We start from the raw sequence: 23,516 nt of genomic DNA on the forward strand, positions 1-23,516 counted from the left end.
ATTGGGGGCAGCTGAGTAGAGGACAAGGAAACAGGTATAGAAAACAATTAAAGGTTAATGCAGTAGTCCCAGTAGGAAATAATGGAGGCTTGGGCTAGGATGGCAATGAAGGCGGTAGTAGCAGTACTAATATCCAGATTAATAAAGTACTTGCTTTGTCCCGGCATTGTTCTAATAATTTTACAAGTTTACCAACAAGAACACTAAGATACAGCAAGGTTAAGTAACCTGTCCCAGGTCACAGAAACTGTATATAGAGGATCAGGATTTGAATCCAGGCAGTATGATTCCAGACCCAGCTCTTAACTACTAAAGAGTGGTGATGAAAAAAAAAAAAAAAGAAACTAACTTGTGACAGATTTAAGAGCTAGAAACTACTGGATACTGATTGGGTGATATTGCCATTTACTGAGATGGGAAAAGACAGAAAAGTCACCTGAAAAGTATGTAGATATAGTGAAACACTGAAAGCCCAGAAAAGAGCCTGGAACATTCCAGAATTTAGACTTAAAGTAGAACAGGAGTCAATAAAGGAGGCTGAGAAGGAACCATCAGTGACGTAGGAGGAAAACAAAAAACTGTGCTACAATGCAGAAGAAGTGTTTAAGAAGAACAAAGTTGAGAAAACTGTCAATTTAAGGTCGAATAAGAACGGCCAAGTGACAGTGGATTTGGCAACAAGGAGATAATTTGTTGATTTCAACAAGAACAGTTTCAAGGAATTGTATGTAGAGATGGAAGTACAAGTGGAGTACACTGGGGAACGGATGTGACAGGAAGAATTACAATAGCCACTAGAGATGATTCTTTCCAGGAGTCTGAATAGAGGACAACAAAAAGGAGTCAACAGCTGGAGAGTCAATGCAGAGTCCAAGGATTCTGTAATATTTAAAGTTAAGAAACACAATAGCACATTCTGCTGATGGAAATGATCCAGAGAGAGAGAGAAACTCTTGATAAAGAAAAGGGATAACACGGAAAAGTAGAAAGGGGTGGGATCTGGAGTCCAAATGGAGAAGCTGGCCTTGGATAGAAGCAGAAATAATTCTTCCATATATAGGAAGGCAGGCAAGGTTTAGGGATAAAAGCAGATAGTTGAGCAAATTTGGTAGTGGGAAAATGAGAGCGTTCTTATGTGACAGTTTCTGTTTCCTCAAACTGAGGCAAAATTATTAACTGAAAGCACAGTGGGACTAAGGGAGAACAAAAATATACATACATATACTCCTAACACTATAAAATATTTTTTAATTTATACAATATAAGGAAATTGAAGAGCCTTACACTGTGTCAGTTATCAAGTATTACTGGGGAAAAAAAAGATATTTCACATGTCAGCTTCAACTGTCTAAGAAACATTATAAAAAAGATAAATTTAAAGCTGATGATAAACTCCCCAGCTAAACAGGTGGTGACATATTTCTTCTGTTCCTTCTAAAGTTGTGCTATATCCTTTTATCTATTACCTTACCAACACTTGTTTACAATTGTTCCTAAATTGCTTATCATGAAAATTAAGAATATTAAGTAATATATAATACTCATTACCATAATTATATCCAGATGGATTTATAAAATAATAATTTTCTATTAGCATTTATATCTGTACATAGGGCTTTTAAAGGAAGTCTTCAGCACAGGAATTTTCAAAGCACTGTATCGCATACAATTTTCATTTTTATACTTTAAAATCATAGCATCATCCTAAACTAAGCAACAAAAATAACATGATATTTAACTAATTAGTTCCTGAACGTTCTGTATATTTTATTCACACACTTAGTGGGCACACTTAGTAGTAATTTTTTCCTCAAAATTACTGCCTCAATGTAAAAATATGCTTAAGCATTGGAAGCACAAGATTAGTCATCTACTGGTTCTGAAAGTACGCAATATTAAAAATAATAAAAAGTAATATGAGCACTTGGGCGCATATTCTTACCCACTAAACAATATTATTTTCTGCAACCAAAAACTTCATGCAGCCTGAATTCATATGAGACACCTTAAAATTGGATTTCCGAATTCATCTCCATCTGGGCACAACATATCATCAATAACCATTTACACCCACCATTACATTTATATAACACTAGTAAAATACCGCACGAGATGCTTTAAACACATTATTTGGAATTTGTTTGCATTACAACATAGATATTAAAATCCGTACATACAAGTAGAGACACAGCAGCTCAGAAAGATTACGTGAGCTACCCACGGCCTGACTAAAAGCCCACACTTTCCCCTACCAGTTCAAGTTTTGCTGTGCATCAGAATGACGGGGAAAACCTGAGAATGAAGCCGGAGGCATCCTTGGCCCTACCCTCTCACGGTCAGGGGGCTGGGGTGGCGCTGATGCAAGTGTGCTCTAGACGACGTGGTGCTGGCAACCAACAAGTTTTTGTCGTTTTGTTTTTAAATAGAGTGTGTTGGGGTGGGAAGGGAAAGATGGGGACCCCTGTAGGCTCCTTGTGCATAAATTACCTAGGAAGCCAACCAGCTGCAAAGCTTTACTGTGAACTACAGCTGTTCTGAGTGATGCTGGATGCCGCTGGAGACAAAAGGAAGCCCCTCAGCAAGAAGTTTGGAGGTGAGTCAATATGACTAAATAAGGTTTATGAAGATGACAGCTTGGCAAGTTTCCATTGAAAGAAGAGAAACCTGAAGTCAACAGACGCTATAAATACAGCAAGTAGGGGATTCAGATGGTAAAAATAGTAAATTAAAGGACTCACCACTATGCCGAAGAATCAAGTGATTCAGTGACAAAGGTCATCCATACTTCCATATTTACAGATTTCCAGCATTCTAAAAAGGACCCAGGTTCTCCTATTTATTATTTAAAGGTCTAACTTAGTAAAAATACATTTTACTCAAATTCTAATGAAAGTATTAGGAAAATCCATAACCTAGTTAACTTCTTCTGGACACTTACAATAAAGAATATGATTTTAAAAAAGCTTGCAAACTAACATTTTCCTGTAATATTGTCTAGAAGATGAGTCAAGTAAGCATAAAGGTCAGAGACAAATATCCCATATTGAAAAAGTAATAAAAGTTTGGTTGTTGTTTCTCCTAATATGGAAACTCAGTGTGACGGTTTTTAACCTTTTTGGCCATCAAATGCTTTCAGAATTTGACGAGAGCTAGGATGTGGTCCCAAGAAAAATGCACATGCACTCAGAATTGTATATGTGATTTCATAGGGTCCTGGGAGGCCCCCCATAGTGCAGAGAACTCCAGGTCGAAAAACTCTTTTATTAAAATGTTCATAACACCTAGTAAGGTCGTATCAGAGATACTGTGTTCTTCCTTGAGTGAAACTCCTCTATATTTACCAGTTTTGTTGTGAAGCATCCAATTTGTAAGGTTCAGCCAAAAGTTTAGTTAGGTCATATAACTCCACAAAAAAGCAGGCAGTCCGTAATGAGAAAGTGGCACCATTCCAAGAGTTCAAGTGTGCTAACACAAGCAGAATTGTTATTATTCTGGGAGGACACTTTAGCCTGTGGGTCTCCAGAGTTATTCCAATGATACATATTAGGAGATTCAACCACAAAAAAGGAGGGTAATTTACTATTTCTCTAAGGCCAACTTTCAAGACTCTACTGGAGAGGGGAGACGTAGAAAAAGCATGCGCCTTTTTACAGCAGTGTAACCTTGCGCTGCTGACAATTTCAGTAGGTTCAGATGTTTAAAATACCTCCCAACTCAGTTCTTCCTGTAGATAATCTGCTGATAGGGCCTTGTGTTATTAATGGAACATTTCTATGTGGATGTTGAGCTTCAAATTTGGGGTTACTGCTGATTTCAGTGCTGTAAGTAACTGCGAAAGTTGTTACTTTTTCTCTTGGAAAGGTCTTTATCTGTCAACAGTATCTAGTTTTAGGTTTTACATTAAGTTATAAATGGTTAAAGCAAGAGTGAGGGGCGTGTGAGGGTAGATAACATAATTCATACCTTAGTGAATCAGAGTAAAGGTAATCTCTATAGTAGATATGAGAGAAAAAAGACTTTCTAGGTAAACAAACAGGTGAACATGATTACAGACAGAGCAAAATGTTTGCATGGCATCTATTTTTGCTCTTTAGAAGGAATACAAATCACTTTTACCTTTTTACCAAAATGGATTTTGGATAGCTACAGTATAGTTCACATTATTATATACAGCTGAATACAAATGCAGAATTCCAATATCTGACAGCTACTTTTATTATAGCAGAGACATTCAGTCACTAAGTCCAAAGAAGTAAACTGACTTGCCAAGATCATAAACAAATTCACACTAGCTTTTAGAATCTAGGTTCTAGAATCTTCGTCTTCTGTCTAAATGCACAGTTTAACTTTTCACCACTAATTTCAGAGATTTTAATTAAAATATTACACAGATTAAATGGTAAATGCTATAACACTGCCAAACAGAGCTTCTGAGCTAATAAAACACAGAAACCTAGTGATGTTGTACAATTCTGATCTTTCAAGAGAACCCTCAAGTCTGTGACATCAAGTGACATTTGGCTGGGGCTTCATTCGCAGTGACATATGCTGTCAGGCTGGGGTGCTAGTATGCAGAAGTAAGTGAGGCAGGGGCAGCGATGGTCCGGGGCCTGCTCCTGCGGCCATCCCCTCTGCTTCCCATAGCATGAATGACTCTGGCTCTCCCGATCTGTGATTCTGTGATTATACACAAGGTTCTAATTATTCAGGTTTATTTCCTCCTGTTGAATCACTGAATCTTCTCAGAGTTCTGTGGTTGTTCTCTATTTGCTTACTAGACAGTGGGCAAAGAAAGTTATCTAGGTATTTAAGTGAGTTCTGAGAGGCTTGGTAGGAGCTAAATCAACTAATTAGGCTCAGACAAGATGGGAATTGGATTTTGCAGTTGAGAAGTCCATGTCTGTGGGCAGGAAGCAAGCAGCTGTGTGCAACCAGGAGGACTGCAGACTGTCTCCTGCTTCACGGACCCTCCCTGTATGTCACAACCCACCAGCCCCCAGCACTGAGCTTAGTAGGGTTTTCCTGGAAGCCCTTCCCACTTACTGTACAGTGGACTTTTCAACGCCATATCTAATTAGGTGCTAGAGTTATATCAGTTAAAATACAGAATTTCCTAGCTGCATGGAGCTATAAAGGCAACCTGAAGGACTTTAAGCAGAGAAGGAGAAGTACAATGATGCAACTTGCAGTTTAGAAAGAATGCTCATATTCTTTATATATTCTTGCATTATTTCACTTGTTAAAGCATATACCTGCTTTGTAATTTGAAAACTATCAAATAAAGAAAAGAGCTCCTGGTAGGAATGTAGAGGACAGCTTGGGGGATAAGCAAGACTGCTGGCAGGGAGGAAGACTCCTTAGGAGACAGCTGCTACCGTGTTTTAATTAATACTATAAGACCCAGTCTTATTTTACTATAATATAAGGCCGGGTATAATATAATGTATATAATAAATATAATTAATGTAATTAAATATAATATAATACTGGGCCTTATATTAATTTTTTGCTCCAAAAGACGCATTAGAGCTGATTGTCCGGCTAGGTCTTATTTTCGGGGAAATGGTATCAGTAAGACAGGGGGAGTGAAAAGGGGATGAAAGGAGGTAACACCAAAGGAAATAGAGTTGTAAAGAGATTCAAATGATACTCAGACAGTAACATCAATAAAAATTAATTGTAGGTCAGAAAGGAAAAGGTAAACAGGAGAACTTCCAAATATGGCATTTGGGTATATGTTCAAGAGGAATTTATAAACATAAAAAGGGTGGGCTACAAAGTTTTATGTATTATATGATCAATTCATGCATTACATGTTTTACAAAAATATGCACAGGAAATTCATCAAACTGTTAGAAGTGGTTTGCTCTGCATGGTAGGTCGATAATTTTTTTAAAACTCATTCTTTGGTATATCTTCTTAATTTAATACGAATATTTTTTTTGCACATTTTGTATATTCTTGAAGCACATTCATTTCAAAAGGCAGTTTACCTTTATTAATAAAAATTTTATGCTGTAAAACTCCAACTCCCTTGAGAAAAACTGATCACATGGCAAACCTTTCTATACGTCACAAACATATTATACCATCCATAATTCTCATGTCTTTGTGAGATCTGACTATGAAATGGTAATGGTGAAGCAATCACCCTAGTTGTGGATTTTTTGTTTTGTTTTGTTTCTATTCTGGAAATTTACTAGCTGAAAGAGGCAAAAGAACTGAAAGCAGCAGATAATCTTGCTGAAGTCATTTGATAACTCAGTAATCACTGGAGTCACTTATGAACTGCATGCCCTGGCCTTGGGGCTTTTCCACATACATCTGCATGACTGACTCTCACCCCCAATATTATCTTCTCCATAACAACTACTATGTTTATCCTGATTATAAAAGTAACATACATGCCCCTTTCACCACCATCACCATCAGATTCCCAATCTTCTTTTACCTGCTTTGTTTTTCAACATGCTTATCACCTAATGTATGACATAATGTATTTATTACATTAATTGTGTGTCTCACCCCCTAGAATATGGGTTTCTGAGGTCATATGTGGACTTTTATTGTTTTTGTTGCCAAATGTATCCCCATCACCAGAATGATTCTTGGCACATAGTGGATGCTCAATAAATATTTGCTGGATTCACACATGCATAAATAAATAAATGCATGAAATAAAAGCATAAATTCAATTAATGACTATTAGGTTTAAAAGAAGCATACATAATTACTTTACAAAAGAATATCAGTCATTAACACTTTTTACTTTAGAAGTCACTGGTTTTCTGCTTAAACATCTGTAGAGACTAATTTAGCCTATGGGCTTCAACAAAGTTCACTCTTTGTGTATGTCTATTAAAGTTTCCTTCAGATTCAAAAAGGTGAGATTGATTATATAAATCAAGTAACTTCTCTAACTGGTTATGTGTAAAAATTAAACAGTAAAAGCTTTACCAATAAATGATACAATGAAGTTTTACATTTTGTAATCAGAACTTCCAAACTTCCTCATTTTAAAATGTTCGTTTACTATTGTGGACCACTGAGAAACTCTGCTTACAATTTCTCATTTAACCACATTTGTTTGTTTTAATCCTTAGTAATGAATCACAAGAATGAGAGCAAATGGACAAGACGACAAGGACACACTTTCAACTTACTCCGATATTAACAGCAAAGTACTTTCACTGGACTATGTCACAGTTATAGCGCCATCTGGTGTTTACTGTGAGGAAATACAATGAGGGCTGGTAATGCAAAAGTCCTTTGCCACTTAGTTTTCAAAAAAAGGTTTAGGCAGCTAGACAACATGATGTAAACACGTGACTAAGTAACAGATCACATGTTTAATTTGGAACTATAGAAGTAAATATTGAGAAATCAATGTGGCATTAGAAGAATAAACCATTTAAATAACTTTTAAACAAGAATACTCTTCAAGAAAAAAAGGAGAATGGCAAAACCAATTAGTTATTAAAGGAGGAAACATTTGAAAAACATTCTAGAACATTGTTCACAAACCATTTAAAATGCAAAATTTGATAAAAGGTAAATTATCCAATAAAAAGTTTATATTTCAATACCCAGGAGATCTAGTTACAAGGCTTCCTCGTAACACAGCCCCAACCCTTAATCCCCATGGATAGCATTATAACAAGGCCCCAGTGTATTGACAACTCCTAGTTAATTACATACATTTTATTACACTAGAGTATGACTATTTTAGCTTAGTCAGTATTTTGTAACTTAGGTAAATTTCTTCACTGGCTAATGCCACTGCCTCTACGTTTACAACGACCCCAACGATACTTACACCAATATAGGCTTCCCTGATATCCTAGGATGTCTTAGCACTTCTGACATTGTCTCTTTTGTCTCTTCCATTCTCTCTTCATCACTGGAATCCACAACAAATATTACCCCATAGGACTCAGCATAGTAATTCTTCCAGATTCCCCGAATTCTTTTTCCACCTCCCAAGTCAAAGATGGTGATTTCAAACTTTCCTTGTCTGAGGTCAATTTTGGAAAATCCAACAGTTGGAGCTACATCTTCAGGATACTCTGTTTCAAATGATATAAAAGAAACAATGTTTAGACTCTAAATGAGTAATAATTTAACTTCACAACTTAAATGCCATAAAAAGTATCAGATATTAATATTAAATGGAATGTTTATTCTTTTCTTATACAATAAACATTACATCTAAGCAGAGTGGATACTATAAAATATCAAACCACAATTTACACTCCATGCAGATAGGAATTTCTCTGTTTTTATTGCTATAACCCCAGCTCCTAGAATAATGCCTACCATGTAACAAGTTACTTAATAAGTGTCTGTAGAATGAATAAATAAATGAACTTTTGCCTTTAAGGCTTTTGACTCACCAAGTTACAAACAAAAATTTCAACCCTTCAACAACACCACAGACATCCCTAGGGACCATTACATTCTCTGCGGAGTTATAAAGACAATCTGAACATCTAGACAACAGCTTAAAAGAACTGATGAATGGGAGAAGCTACAAAGAGTAGGACCACTGTTTTTTAATTAACTGAATTCAAGCTATAATTGGAATAAAGAGACTGTGAGGGCAACTTACAAATATAAAGAGTAGATTTCATTACTTCTACAAGAACATATTTTGGAAGTTCTTCTAAATTTATAATTGATTTTTTTTGTTGTTGTTTTTACTTCTGTATATGACAACACAAAGAAGGTACAGGGTGTATCAGTATATGATTGGAACTGCCAAAGAGTGGTAATGACAATCAGAAATTAAAAAGATCACTAAGGTTCAAGAAAGACTTGAACTAGAAGTTGGGACTTAGGCCTTAAAGCTAAACTGGCTTTAGACAGAAGAGTGATCTAAATAACAAATTGCACAGGGCAAGTAGTACATACAAGTTCAACACTGTGGTTGGAGCAAACCCTTGAGACTGTGAAAGCAAACTGAAGAGGGCTCTGAAGATACAGAATTGGGAGCCAGTCCTTTATGAAGAACTTCATAAAGAAGACTACATAACAAAAACACATCTTTAGAGATAAGATAGTCTACCTTTAATGGTAAGTAGATATTCTCTCAAGAAAAACAAGTGGGAACAGCATAAACAAAAATACAAACACATGAAAAGGCTCAGCTTGGAAAACTTCAAGTAGTTGTATATAACTAGAATCTTTAAAAAAAGAAAAAAGGTAAGAAAACAGTCACTAGAGTAAGCAGAAGAGTAAACAGGAGATGAAGAATAACAACAACAAAATCCGAGCCAGAGGGGAGTACAAAGCACAAAGTTGAAGGCAGCTTTGACTATTTGTTCATGATGTGACACCTTGAGCATTTTCTAAACTCAGATAAAGAAACTGATGGATATCTGGAGTGGCATTCAGAAGAGGAAGAGCCTAATGGAAAGAGGATATTCTAAATACACACAACAAATGACATGGTCTTATTGACAGATTCTTAGGTTTCTGCTCCCTTGAATATAAGGCTCTGGAGTAATGGAAGAAGGGAAGGAGTCATGGCCTGCGGGCCAAATCTGGCTCGCCACCTGTTTTTATATAGCCCTAAGGCTAATAATAATGTTTTTTACAGTATTATTATATTATTATATTACTATACTGTATTATTATATTATTATATTAAAATACTAAAAAAAATTAAAATATTTCATAACACATCAAATTTTAGTGTCCATTAATAAAGAGTCACTGAAACACGACCACGCTCCTTTGTTTACACACTGTCTATGGCTGACCAGTATGTCAGTTATAGACCTGGGAAAGAGACCATATGGCCCTCAAATAATTAAGTATTTAGTATGTGGCTCTGTACAGAAGTTTGCCAACACTGGTTTAGATGAGGACACTGAGTGCTCTGCAAGGATATAACCGAGGAGCATGACGGGTACCAAAAAGCTTTAGATGAATCCATAGACAATAATACATCACTTACATCTCATGCTACATAGTAAAATTTGAGTGACAAAATGTTTTTTTCCAACAGAAAGTTTTGCAAGGTGTTAATTTTCTTTCATAAATTAAAGCCCCCTTTCATAAATTAAAGACATGTATCTGTATACATGGCATCTTGTTGCAAAATCCATTATTCAGAAACAAATATGTTAGGTTCCCTCCCTATTCATACCTAAAGATGCTTGGCTGGTGCTAAATCTTCGAGGTATACAAAAAAGTCACTATCACAGTTACTTCTATATTGTAATACAAAGCATTAAATTAAAACTAAATAAAATCATCCAATGAGTTGTAATGCACATAACATAAAACCTTTTAATGTCACAGAGGCCCGATTCTAATTCCAAAAATTACTTATATTGAAAAAAAATCAAGAGATACAAAGACAGCTGTGCCGGCTAACTGTATTTCGACCTACCTTTCATTTAGGTATAGTCTTGAGACTATAATTGTATGTGTGAAGAAAATGTAGGTAGAAAATGGGTATTCTTAAAAGCAGAGGCATGTCCTCTTTTTTACTTTTTCCTTCCTATGGGCTAGAAAACAGATATGATCCCTATTAACCGATAAAAGACCTCAAGGAGCCTCTGCATCTTCGCATTTATTCACACCTGAAACATTGTAACAGGCTGGTATTTGTAAGCCAAAGTCTATTTACCACGTTTGCCACAAGCATGACAAAAATAAAAGCAATGGAGGTATGCACTGTCTGCACACAATGAATATGTAATAGAACAATGTAAATAAAATACTAATTCGGAATAATTTAATAATACATCTTTTCAGCTTACCTCCTTGGATTCCCTTTGCCGTTGCCGTTTTACCAGCATTATCAAGTCCCACCATCACAAGAGTCACCTTTCTTAAAAGAATAAAAATTTAAAAATCACTTTCTGAGTTATTTCAATATTGGGGACAAAATAAAAGTAAATTCATTCATTCAAACAACACTGAAGAAGCATGTACAAGGCAATCTGTTAGATACTAGGGGTAAAATGATGAATAAAATATTGATCGAAAAAGCAAAATTTATGAAGAATACCTTTAAAGTGTTATCCTTTTGTTCTCTAAGCAAAAAAAAGGGAAATTGTACAACAGATAACCACCTCCCCCCACCCAAAAAAAGCAGAGAAGAAATAAGGAAAAGGAGAAAAAAGAGAAATGTAGGGAGGGAGGTGGAGTCTAACATGAGTTATTTATCATGGCTAAAGACTCAATTAATTTGCTAGTTCATTAAATTCTAAGGATTATCACAAATCTATTTTTTCTTGTGAAATTACGTAAGAAGAACTCTAAGAACCACTTGTGTGCTCAACTCTGTTTTTCTAGATATGGACACCACCTTACCAAGTATAAATCTGAAATATGGCATAGTAACATAATTATTAACTTAAGTGCTAACATTTTGAAAGAGGACTACAGTTATAATGCTTAAAATGTTTCTGATAAAATAAACTTCACAGAGTCACAAAACAAAATACAGTCTAGTTCAACTTTACTTTACGACGGAAGAAACGTAAGCCCAAAGTCATAAAATATAAGACAATGAGAACAAAGTCAGAACCAGAACCTAATTCACCTAAATCCAGGGACATCTTAAACCTGGGACAGGTATAAAGGAACAAACCTATTATACTGGTTCTAATAACCTGATGATTCCATCTGCCACTAAAGCTCATTTCTGTTCTAGGCTAACCCACTGCACAATATAAGAGGTGAGACCGTGCATTAACACCATGGATTTGGGACTACAGAGAGAAAGCCACAGCATAACATGGCTGCCTTGTTAATACTACAGGGCCACACTCCTACGGGGTAGAATCAGGGTTTCTGCCAAGTACAGTCATTCTTCACTGACAATCATTCCAAGATGGGTTAAAAAACACAACTGAGATTGTAAGAAAGGGTTTTTCTTTTATTCTTTTATCTTTCTGGGCCTGGCTCTCTTGGATCTGGACTTTTTTTTTTTTTTTTTTTAATTCCAGATGTGTTCTAAGGGTCCATATAACAAAGAGAAAGGACAGAGATGAGGGTGTGTGGCAGTCCAGTTACGGGTTGCTAGATGAGGAACAACAAACTCAGTCCTATAAAAACCAAATTGATCATTTATTAAGCTAATAGTTACTGACCATCTTCTCTATACCAGACACCAGTGTTTTAGGTGCTTGAGATACACCTGTTTAATAAAATGACCAAAACAAACACAAACAAAAACAGATTTAAAAAACTCTTCCTTTATTAAACTTCCATTTTAGTGGCAGGAGACAAACAACAGTAATAAACATAAAAAATAAGTAAATGATAAGTTCGATAGTATGTTGCAAGGGGATTAAGTACTATAGAAATACTAGAGCCAGGGAAGGGGAGCTGGAGCTGGGACAGGAGGGGGTTGCGGCTTCATGGAGGGGTGTCAGGGAGGCCTCAGGAGCAGGTGAAGTCTGAGCAAGGCCCTGAAGGAGGGAGTCAGTCATGCAAACATCTGGGGCAAGAGAGAACACTGGGGCAAAGGCATGAAGGTGGGCACATGCCAGAATGTTCCAGCAAGGAAGTCAGTGTGGTAAAACCCAGTGAGAAACAGGCAGGGAAGAAGAACAAGAGATCAGATGCACTTCTAAGGCAACATCCCGTAGGGCCTTTAGTCGTGGTGAGGGCTTTGGCTTTTGTGAGTGAAATTAATTTACTGCCCATGTTAATTTTCTTTGTTATCCAGGAGCCTAAGTCTTTTTTAAATGTTTCAAGCATCCCTCCCCACCATGGGGAATAAATGGAAGTAGGTCTACACTTGAGTCAGTGCAAGAATAAAGTAAGTCGCAATTAGCAGCACCCCCGACCCCATCCCCAGTCAGTCAGTGGTGGGGTCAGTGAAAAAGCCAAAGAGATCAACAGGGTTATGAATTAAAGGAGCTGAGGTTGTATGTGAGGTCTAGGGACCTCTCCATCCCTGTGGAAATATTACCTGCATTATCAACTTTGAAAAATATGACCTTACTTCTTAAGGAAGCTGTTGAGATAGAGTACACGTTTATTATTTTGTTTGAAGAATTGAAATATCAAAGAACAAGATTAAAGTACAAAATAATTTCCTAAACAAAATATAGTCAATGTCTACCCAAAATAAAGATGAATGATGTAGCATTTTAAACACTATTTCAGAAAATTCAATATACTAGATAGACAATGAATTCGACTAAAATTATATTAAAGCTAATTCAATTGTTCTTTAATAATTTACAATGCATTTCAGGATCTACAGCGCTTCAAACATCACCATGAACGAAAACAATTACTTTTAGGAGCAAATCACCATTTTATGCTTGTTTGCATCATTTATTCTATGAATATTGATCAAGCACCTATTATACAGCAGCAAATAAACATCCACAATTCCTGGCCCTCGTAAACCTTAGAGCTGAACCAAAAAACAGGCATTGGGGAGGTAATTATGTATGCTGACTGCTGCAGAACACAGGCAGCCACAGGAGGCAGCTGTGCCTATTCTAGAAGCCACGGAAGACCATGCTACAAACATACAGCAACTGTGTCAGCAGTTCCTAGAAATATCATAAAACCTTTTCCTATCCCTTATGAGCCAAAGTGAAAAATCTCAAACACACCTTTTCAAGGAAAATGGCCCCTTATCCTCTATTACACAGGTAGCATCTTATATTTCCCCCTATTCTTGTCAAGATTTCACTTAAAAAAACAAACAAACAAACAAAAACCGTTTAAATTATTACTATTACACATTGTTTTTAAAGCTAGTTAGCTACCAAGGAAAACACTGGTAAAAGTCTTTTTAATAGGATATTAGGTTCACACAAAAAAGTCCTTCAAACACAATAATCACTTTGGAAAATGGTAATCATGCTGAGACTGGCACAAAATAAGCCTCTCTGGATTTCTATTTTTCCTTTAACTAACCTTGTAGTAGTTAATTTTTAAGATCATTAAGCCATACACTTGAAAACACGGCTTTAATTAAATTTTGAGGTAATTAAAGTCTTAATGAATAAACATAACATTAGCAAATAAAAATCACAGCATGAATTACTGCAATGCCTAATAACATTACATTTACATGTTCATAATACAATGGGTTTAAAAGGTTAACATTTACCTAACACTTAAAATTCTATGCAACTCTTTAAATAATGAAGAGATACAATCTACCGTGTTTCCCCGAAAATAAGACCTAACCGGAAAATAAGCCCTAGCATGATTTTTCAGGATGACATCCCCTGAACATAAGCCCTACTGCATCTTTTGGAGCAGAACTGAATATAAGACCCAGTCTTATTTTTAGGGAAACACGGTAACACATGCTAAAATGTACATGCCATTATAGCTTTTTAAAATATGGCATTTTCACTGATTGGAAAGTCTGGCTATGGTACTGTATGACAACACTCAGATGAAAGATTGTCTATGTCTCTTACTCTTATGATTATTGATCAAATACATTAGCCCTTCAATTGAAAAAAAGAATATACAGTGTTCTTAGGTTTATAGTGTCTAGAAAAGCTGACGCTAGTAATAAAATCAATCATTTAATTATTTGGTCAGACAGTAATTCAATAAAAGTACATTAGGCATCAGGTATTACAGACAGGAAAATGCCTGAGACATGTTTTCTATCCCAGAGTGCTCATCCTCTAATGAGAGTGACTAAAACATAAACAAATATCAGTATACTGTGACACGATGGTACTTTAAAATGCTTATCTATATACACTAGATGCTATAGGAAAACAGAGCAAGGGGACTTTATCCAACCTAGAGATACAAGAGAAGGTCAGGGAAGCTTCTTACACAAGGTAATGCCTCAGCTAAGTTCTTAAAGTGGAGAAGTTTGCCAAGCAAGGGGAAGGTGAAAACAGAAAAAGGAAGAAGAGATTCCAGACTGAGAACTTGGCCTAAAAAGACACCACACCAAGGAGGCAAGAACTGGCAGGGTGCTGACTTGCCAAACCCAGGGGTTAAGTTCAGTAGAGAAACCTTAAATAAAAGGAGAACATGCTTATTAGACTCAGACGTAATCACAAGTCAATACAACTATTCATTGAGTCTAACGGGAACTGGACATAAACCTACCTAAGGAACCAGTATCATCACGTAGTTAATAATGTGACCTGTCCAGAAGTTGAAAGTGATCACTGTACTCTCATTACAGTTATCCCGGAGTCTTTAATTATATCCCAAACTAGAAAGGCTAAGATGGAAAGGACTGGCACTGTAAGATGTATAGTATATTAGACTAGTAAGTTACATAATCAGGATTGCTGGCACTCACTGATATAAAGCCACAAACCTGATGTTAGAGAGATCTGTATTCAAGTCCCAGATTTGCCATGTCCATGTTATACGACCAGGGGCACGTTGTTTCATTTCTCAGAATTTCATCAGGAAAATGGGATAATAACAATATCCACTCCATAGGGATGTGGTGAAATTAAATAAGACAGTGCGACTAAGGTACACAATGCCTGTGGCAAACAGTAAATGCTTGGCCAAGAGCTATTCTTATTACAGCATAAATTCAAGACAGGGAGTCCACGAGATGAAACCAGAGAGATGCGCAGGGACCACATAATGGAGGAGAAATGGGTTCAGTTTTACACACGTCTGAAGCTGGGAGAGATGACTGCTTTATGAGACACATAGGCGTATGTGGCAGTTAAAACCATGAGGACATCTGAAAGAATCCAGGGAGAGGCAGGAGGGACAGGACCAGGGGACAGGGAGCACGGAACCCTGAGAACCTTTGAACAAACCCTTAAAATTAGGGTCAGAAAGAAATGAGGTGGATAGAGAAATGACAGCACTAGGAATAGTTTCCAGAAAGGTTAAGAAATGAGCAACATCAAATACTGCAAAGTTTTGTAAAAATAAAAGTCTCTTTTTGGTAATTGCCCCACATTAAGTGCCTCAGAAATAAATGCTCTCAGTTTTTCCCAAACCCTGCATAACCAGTGCTTTGAAATTAAACAACATGTCTTGACAGCTCAAATCTATTTTACCCTGTCATTTATCCTCGTAGTGTCCCTACAAGTTACCCAAGGTTACAGCGCTAACAAGAAGCTAGTTTGTAAAAACAATAATTATTATCATTTGAAAGGGTAACTTGAACCATTTTGTTTACTCTAAAATGTAATCACGTTTGTATAGCCAGGTAGTCTGGCTCGTTGTCACCAAGATATCTTGCACTATTTCTGCCAGATTTAGGCCTATCACAATCCTAACCTAGTGCCTGGACCTAACAGAAGGGAGATTACCTAGTAATAAACAGGTAGATTAACTAATGTCATGAATTGCATTCTGTTACTAAAAACCACCCTTGATGTTGATGAAAATCAAACCATGGCATTTTTCTGCTTAAAAACCTTAAACAGAATCAAGTCCGAACTCTGCAGCCTCCTCTTCTGCCACACCCCGCAGCCTCCAAGGCCAGAGGTTCCCCCAGTCCTTGCTGACCACCCGCGCGAACACAGTGAGTACACCCTAACTTTCTCATGCAGCTTGTCATACAGTCTCCTCTACTGTTATAACTATTACAACTACTGTCCCAACTATGACAACTACTACCGCTTCTCAGGATCAAATGTGCTAGGCATTCATTAGGTATTTTTACTGAATGAAACGGCATAAATATAATTTCTGAACCCCCACCCGCTGAGTTAACAATAATTAAAATATATAACTTTAAATTGAGAAAGTACTATAATGAATTTAATTTGTAAAAACCTTTACATCAAGGTAAGAGTTCAACATTAGAGAATGTAATTAAAGTCAGCTATCTTCTAACATCAAACTGGCAAAAGTTTTCTCAAAAAGTTTACATGCTCATGGTTTCAGGGTAACGATTAACAGTGTTAATTCAATTAACAGAGAGACAGATTTTTAAAACTGAAATAATTCTAAGTAAAAAACAAAAAAATTAAAAGGGATTAAGAGACCAAAGTCCTGTTTTATATATTTTTCTCAGGGCTCATTTTTATATTAAAAAATATACAAATTAACGTATCAGCTATATAAGCAACATAATATTGGAGTTTTGAACTGAGACTCAGAAAACATTTGAATTGTGAATCTTTTCTGAATGACATTACTGCAAACATTTGAACATCTACAACTCTACACCTCTTCATCTGTCAACCAAGGAAGACAATACTTCAAATGAGGTAATTACATAAAAGCTATTTCTAAGGAAAATATTATGCAAGTCAAAATATTTCACTAAAAAATAAAATTTGACACATCAAAACTGGTATTTATTACCTAAAATATTTAAAACTATATCTAACTTCAAAAAGTAACATAAACACATATATGAAAACGTACTTGGAAACACTGTTTTATGACATATAGGTGAGAGAATGAAAAAACCTACTACCAAAAAATTGATACAATGAAAAAAAGTACCAAAAACAAATATGATGTGGTTTTATTGTACAAGTGGATGATTTTCTGACATTTTAATTCAGACCGTACAACTCAGAATATTATATCAAAATCACTACTAAATTTATAGAGCACTAATAAATAGTAAGAGGACCAAAAAACACAGGGTCATATGCTAGCTTTGAAGTCTTGATCAAGTCAAATTCTTAGTGTCAGTTTGTTCATTTCTAAAATATAAAGGGGTAGAATCAGGGTATCTCTAGGTCTCTATCCTAAAATTCCTACTATGAATAAGCAAGAAGCTATAGGGTGATATAAAGAAATGTAAGACATTCCTGTTCTGCATACAGCACATCAAGTAATCTTTGCTAATCTGTAGGCACAGCTTAATTAAGAAATTAAGAACTCAGCGATTTCTATAAATGATCTAGATTTACAGTTATATGTATTTAGACCAAGAAAGATGGCTATTAGGGTGCTGTCCTCCCACTGAAAAAATTCACAGCAGAGATGACAGACCACATCACAGAATGCTTTACCAGACACCACGCTGATGCACAGAAACCATCAATCCACATTGCTCACTGTGACATCTGAGGCTCTTCCTTTAGACTTGGCCACAATGAATAACAATTCATTAATAAATCTGAAGTAAAACTTTGATAGTCTAAAATAAGGTATCAAAAAACACTGATGGGCAAGGAAGCAGTTCCAGCTAGTAAGTACTTCTAGGGAGGAATGGTAGATGAATAGGGTGCAGTGAACTTCAAGGAATTTTTGTCTATTTCTTTAGGAAAAAAACTGAAATGTGATGAGGAAAGGTTAATATTTGTAAAACCTGGGTGGTGAGTACATGAGTATTTATTATATATTTTTGTTTAAATAATAGTAAAAAACACTTTTTATTATTTTGAATTATAATAGTATATAATTCTTGTTGCCAAAATTCTTTTATTTAATGTTAATTTTCTGCTTCTATTAAGTGGGCCATTTCTGAAATCAGGCTCATAAGCTTTGGGAGCACAAATTCTTCAAACCCAGGTAAAGTTAACTCCCTTCCAAAATCCTGCTTCCAAGTTTTACTAAAAATCTTGGAAACCATCTTTCAACTCTTGCATATTCTATCATATATTATATGCACTATTTCATCAACTAGATGCTACTTGGTATAAATGAATTCAGATAATATGTAAGATAATATGTAAGGGAGAGGGCCTGCTTACAGATATTTACTGATCCAGATATTTACTGAGCACTACAACTTAACAGACCTTGTGTTGAGCCCAGGATGAAGGCTGCTCCCTATACACAAAATAAATCTCAATAGAGATTTAAATGTTAAAACTTAAAACATGAATATACTTTAAAAAAGTATAAGTGAATAGAATCTTGGAGAAGTATTTCCTAAATATTACACTGAAAGAGTGATACATCTGAATCTTTTTTTAACTGTTTATGCTACAAAAAACACCAAAAAATTAGAAAACATAATAGAAAAATCTTCGATACATACTGCAGAGACAGAGTTACTACTATAAACACTTAAAATCTCTTTTAGAAAATTCAATAAGAAAATGCGGCTGACCCAATAGAAAACCATCAAAGAAAATCGTTGGGAAATTCCCCAAAGAAGGAACATAAATGTCCAAGAAAAAACTTTTAATCTTACCAGTAATCAAGAAAATAAAAACTAAAAGTAAAACCAAGGGTCCTTATGATTTTGATTAAATTTAGTTTTAAATCCTAGCTCTAAAATCATATCCCCCTCTCTCGCTACACCCCTCAGAGACCTAGCTTTCTCCAACCTCCCATTATCAGCAACCCCATAGCACCCCCAAGACAGCAGAAGACAGTAGCCAGGACCTGACTAATAGTCACAAGGGCAGGCTAAAGGGAACATCTTGATCTAAGTTATGTTTCAGCTCCTGAGCCCTAAGGTGGAACGCCCCCCTCCTCCCAGGCTACTTTTCCCTTTCCCCTGAGACTGGACACCAGAAAAGACCTCAGAACTGTTCTCAAGACCTGAAGAAATAATTTATTACCCTCACGTCACTTCCGACCACTAAGCGCCCAACACAACCCTGAATCTCTAATCCATGGTGTCTTGACTGCTGGTAGGAGTAAAAATTGGTTAAAAATAAAAGCCTTCTGAAGAACAATTTGACAATATATATCAAATGCCTTAAACTTTTTCATATCATTTGATCTAGAATTTCATTTCCAAAGATATATACACCTTTGCTCCACAAAGTATTGTTGGTAAACAGTGAAAAATTTTAAACATTCTAAATATATAATAACAGGAATGATTAAACATACTGGTGAATATATGCAACACAACACTGTTATTAGAAAGATGAAGAAAAATACATATAGATGCAAAAAGATGTGTTATACATTAAAGCCAAAAATGGTAAATAAAAAGCTGTGAAACAGCACTCAATTATCTCACTATTGTTTAAAAGTTTACATGTATGTGAGAGATTCTACACCAAAATACTAGGAGATGAGATTATGGGTGATTTAAATTTGCCACTTTTTGCTTACCTGTGCCTTCAATGTTGTACAATAAACAAGCATTACCTTTAAACAACAATAATATATGTTATTTTAAAATGTTTTTAAATAACAACAAGCTCATCTATAAAACATCTTGCAAGACTAGTGAAAAGAGTTGAGTAAACATTTCATTCCATTACATAGGTATGTAGAGACAAATACAAGGTACTAGACAAATACAATGAAAGGGTCAAGAATCTAGTAGCTGGATTTCAAAGACAGTTTCCTGAAGGAGAGAATCTCCCAGCTGAGATTTGAAGCATGATTAGGGACAGCCAAAGAAAAAAAAGGGCACTTGGGAGGAAAGGAGAGGCTAGAGAAGTCAAGTATCCCAAATTTGGCATGATAGGAGGAGAAAGAATGGCTTATGAAGAGTCCATATAGCATAGCTCAGGTCAAATCATGAGTAACTCATAAGTAAGGAATTTAGATGGTATCCTGAAGGCATGTAGGAAAGATTGAGGATTTAAAATATCTTGTATACTAAAAAGACCACTGACAGAAGTGGAGGATTGATCAGAAGAGAATAGCAGAAAGTCTGTCAAAGAAATCTGGGAGAGAATGGAATAATGGAAACAGCGCAGTCTGTATGGAAAGGCTGAAAGAGTGCAAGATGTTTAAGGGGTAATAAGCAGGCAGAAACCAAAGGACTTGATGATTTGAGATAACAAATCACAAAGGGGTGTCCAGGATTACTCTCGGCTTCTGACTGGGATAACAGGAAGGTAGAAGCAATTCGGCATGGACACGAGAGAGGATGTAAATTCAATTTCGGATGTGCTGGGATTGAGGATTCTGTGGCAACTGGATATGCATGTGTTCAACTCTGTGCTGGAAACAGACTTGGGAGTAAATGTTGAGGTGGTAGCTGAAATCCCAATATAAGGTGAGATTGACAACAACGGGAGACTATGTAGAAGAAAAGAGAATTGAAGACAGATCCTGGGACAAACTTGGGAGTCAGGTGAAGAAAGGCTAACTGGCAAAAACAGATAGAAAAGGAAACTGGCAGAAAGGTAAAGATTTAAAAATCCAGGAAAAAGAAATTAGAGAATTTCAAAAAGGAAGTAGTCTTAAGTGTCAAATGACGCCAAGAGACTGAAAAGAATCCATTGGATTCAATAACCAGGTAGCATCTGATAGAGTAAGAACAAGTGAATTGAAGGGTCCGGGAAGAAGTCTTATAATATGGGAAGTTAAGGAATGCATGGGAAGGAAGGAAGTTGAGAAAGGGCCCGTAATCCATTGCCAATTGTTAAGTCTGGGTGAAGGGAAGAAGGAAGAGTAGGGAAAGAGGGTTGTTCAATAAGGCAGACACAGAATAATGGTGTCCCAAAGATGTCCACATCCTAATTTCTGGAACCTGTGAATATGTTACCTTACAAGGCAAAAGGATTTTTGCTGACACAATTAAGTGAAGGAGCTTGGATGGAGAGTGTATCTGAGTATCCAGGTAATCACAAGATTCCTTTCAAGAGAGAGGCAGGTCAGAGGAGAAAATGCTATGCTGCTGGCTTTGAAAACAGAGGAAGGGGGCCATGGGCCAAAGAATGCAGGCAGCCTCTTTCTTTGCTGGAAAAGGTAAGGAAAAAGAGACTCTCCCCTAAACCCTCCAGAAAGTATACAACTCTGCTGACCCATTTTAGACTTCTGAGGTCAAAGCAGTAGGACAATAGATTTGTGCTATTTGAAATCACTAACTTAATAGTAATGTGTTAGAGCAGCAACAGGAACCACTTAGTTTGGTTTGTTTTTTAGATAAGAAAGGCTTGAGCATGTTTACATACTAAAGAAAAAATAGAAGAGAAGCTCTGAGAAAGATTTATTTTTAATAATAAAATTGAATGATAAATTTGGGATAAAAGTTTAGGTTTATTCTTGTATCCTAGAAGTTCTCTCTTATCTGTGGTCAAATGCTGAACTACTGAAGTTCACCAGAAAGTGGAAAGAAATGGAATAAAGAGCACAGGCATAAGAATTTGCCTTGGAAAAGAAAATGGACCCTTCTTCCGCTAACATAGAAAGGGAGTAAGGAAAGGGCATCTATATTGGTAAGTATAAAATGAATAGACGAGGGTAATTTACTAATCACCACTTATCTCCTAGGATTAGAAGTGTTATTTAGTAAGTACTATGTGCAAAGCATCAAGGACTTACATAAATTTTACTTCTCAAAATGCTGCAAGCTAGTAATTACCCACATTTGACGGGGAAAAATTGCCCAAACTCCTAGGATCCACACAGATGTGTTTAACTCAGAACACTATATTGAGAAATCTGGCAGACACCAGCACAACCAAGTGATCAAGGTTAACACCACTACTAATAAGAAATACACATCACACACCCCTCGATGTGATGTACCGAGAAGGACACCTCACCTCTGTGGCATCCCTCTGCCCAATAACATGACAACACCTTTATCAAATCACAAGAAAACAAATTGAAGTGTGTTCTACAAAAAAAACTGACAAGTACTCTTCAAAGTCTCAAGGTTAGGAAAGATTACTACAGATTGAGGAAGATCAAAGATCAAGGCAGTGTGGAATCCTGCATTACGTCTCGGAGAGAAAAAAAAGGTCATTAGGTGTTAAAAATGAGGTGACCTCAGAATAAAGCCTGTAATTTAGTTAATAATATCGTACCAAGGTTAATTTCTTAGCTTTGATCATTATATTATGGTTTCAAAATAAAACGTTGAAAAAAACACACTATACTGTGCTGCGTCTACGGGAGCAAGACACTTAACTGTGGGTCTAGCTATTAGTCTGTTCATGACTAATTTACATAGCTTGAAAGAGTAGGTTCAGCGTCTGATAATACCATGCATTTTGTCCCTGAATTGCCAGGCATCCTGGTCCTGACTCCTGACTGACATTGAGGCCTTAACTCTTTTTTCTTTTTTCCAACTTTAAATAGCTTTATTTAAGACATCACATTTACCACTTTACAATACAGTGCTTATAAAGTGCATCGTTATTTCCTTTCCTTGTGCACATATTCCATATTCAAGTATCAAGAATGCCCAGTTTTTTTACAATATAGCAGCTCAACTTTAAAACTGCCATGGAATTTGCTACAAATTTGGGTCCTTCTGTATTTTGTGTGGAACAATGCTATTTCCATGCTCAAGGTTGGCTTAATCAACCTCTTCGATGGTGGGCCCAGAAGAAGCACCACCAGAAGGAGGGGCTCCACCACTGGGGAACGCCCAGGCATCCCTCCTGGCATGCCCCCCATGCTCTGGTACAGCTTGGTAATGATGGGATTGCAGACTTTTCCCAGCTCATTCTGCTAATGTTCAAATTTTTCCTTCTCTGCAGTCTGCTTCTCATCAAGCCAGTTGATGATTTCATCGCACTGGTCAATCTTCTGTTTGTCCTCATCATTGATCTTGCCTTGGAGATTTTTCATCTTCAACAGTTGCTTTCATGTTGAATGCACAGGATTCAAGTGAATTCTTGGAAGACACCTTGTCCGTCTGCCTCTCATCTTCAGCTCTGTACCTCTCAGCTTCCTGTGCTCAATGTCTTCCTTCCTCAGAGGACGCTGTCATTAGTGACGGTAATCTTGCTCTCTTT

General features: G+C 36.4%; 1 protein-coding gene across 5 annotated transcripts in view; it reads right to left on the bottom strand.

Annotated features, from left to right (window-relative positions):
- Positions 1–23,516, bottom strand: part of ARL13B (ARF like GTPase 13B) — a 65,742-nt gene that overhangs the window by 37,367 nt on the left and 4,859 nt on the right. For 2 of the 5 annotated variants that reach the window (XM_019755540.2, XM_019755539.2), the window contains exons 2-3: positions 10,770–10,840; positions 7,817–8,066 (exon numbers count right to left, since the gene is read on the bottom strand). The exons of 2 other annotated variants lie outside the window; for them this stretch is intronic. In XM_019755540.2, coding sequence (XP_019611099.1) covers positions 7,817–8,066; positions 10,770–10,840 — 321 coding nt within the window. The remainder of the gene's footprint in view (positions 1–7,816; positions 8,067–10,769; positions 10,841–23,516) is intronic. One more of the 5 variants, XM_019755541.2, reaches the window with a different exon arrangement.

The sequence above is a fragment of the Rhinolophus sinicus genome, linkage group LG01, assembly GCF_036562045.2.
Source record: "Rhinolophus sinicus isolate RSC01 linkage group LG01, ASM3656204v1, whole genome shotgun sequence".
Lineage (NCBI taxonomy): Eukaryota > Metazoa > Chordata > Mammalia > Chiroptera > Rhinolophidae > Rhinolophus > Rhinolophus sinicus.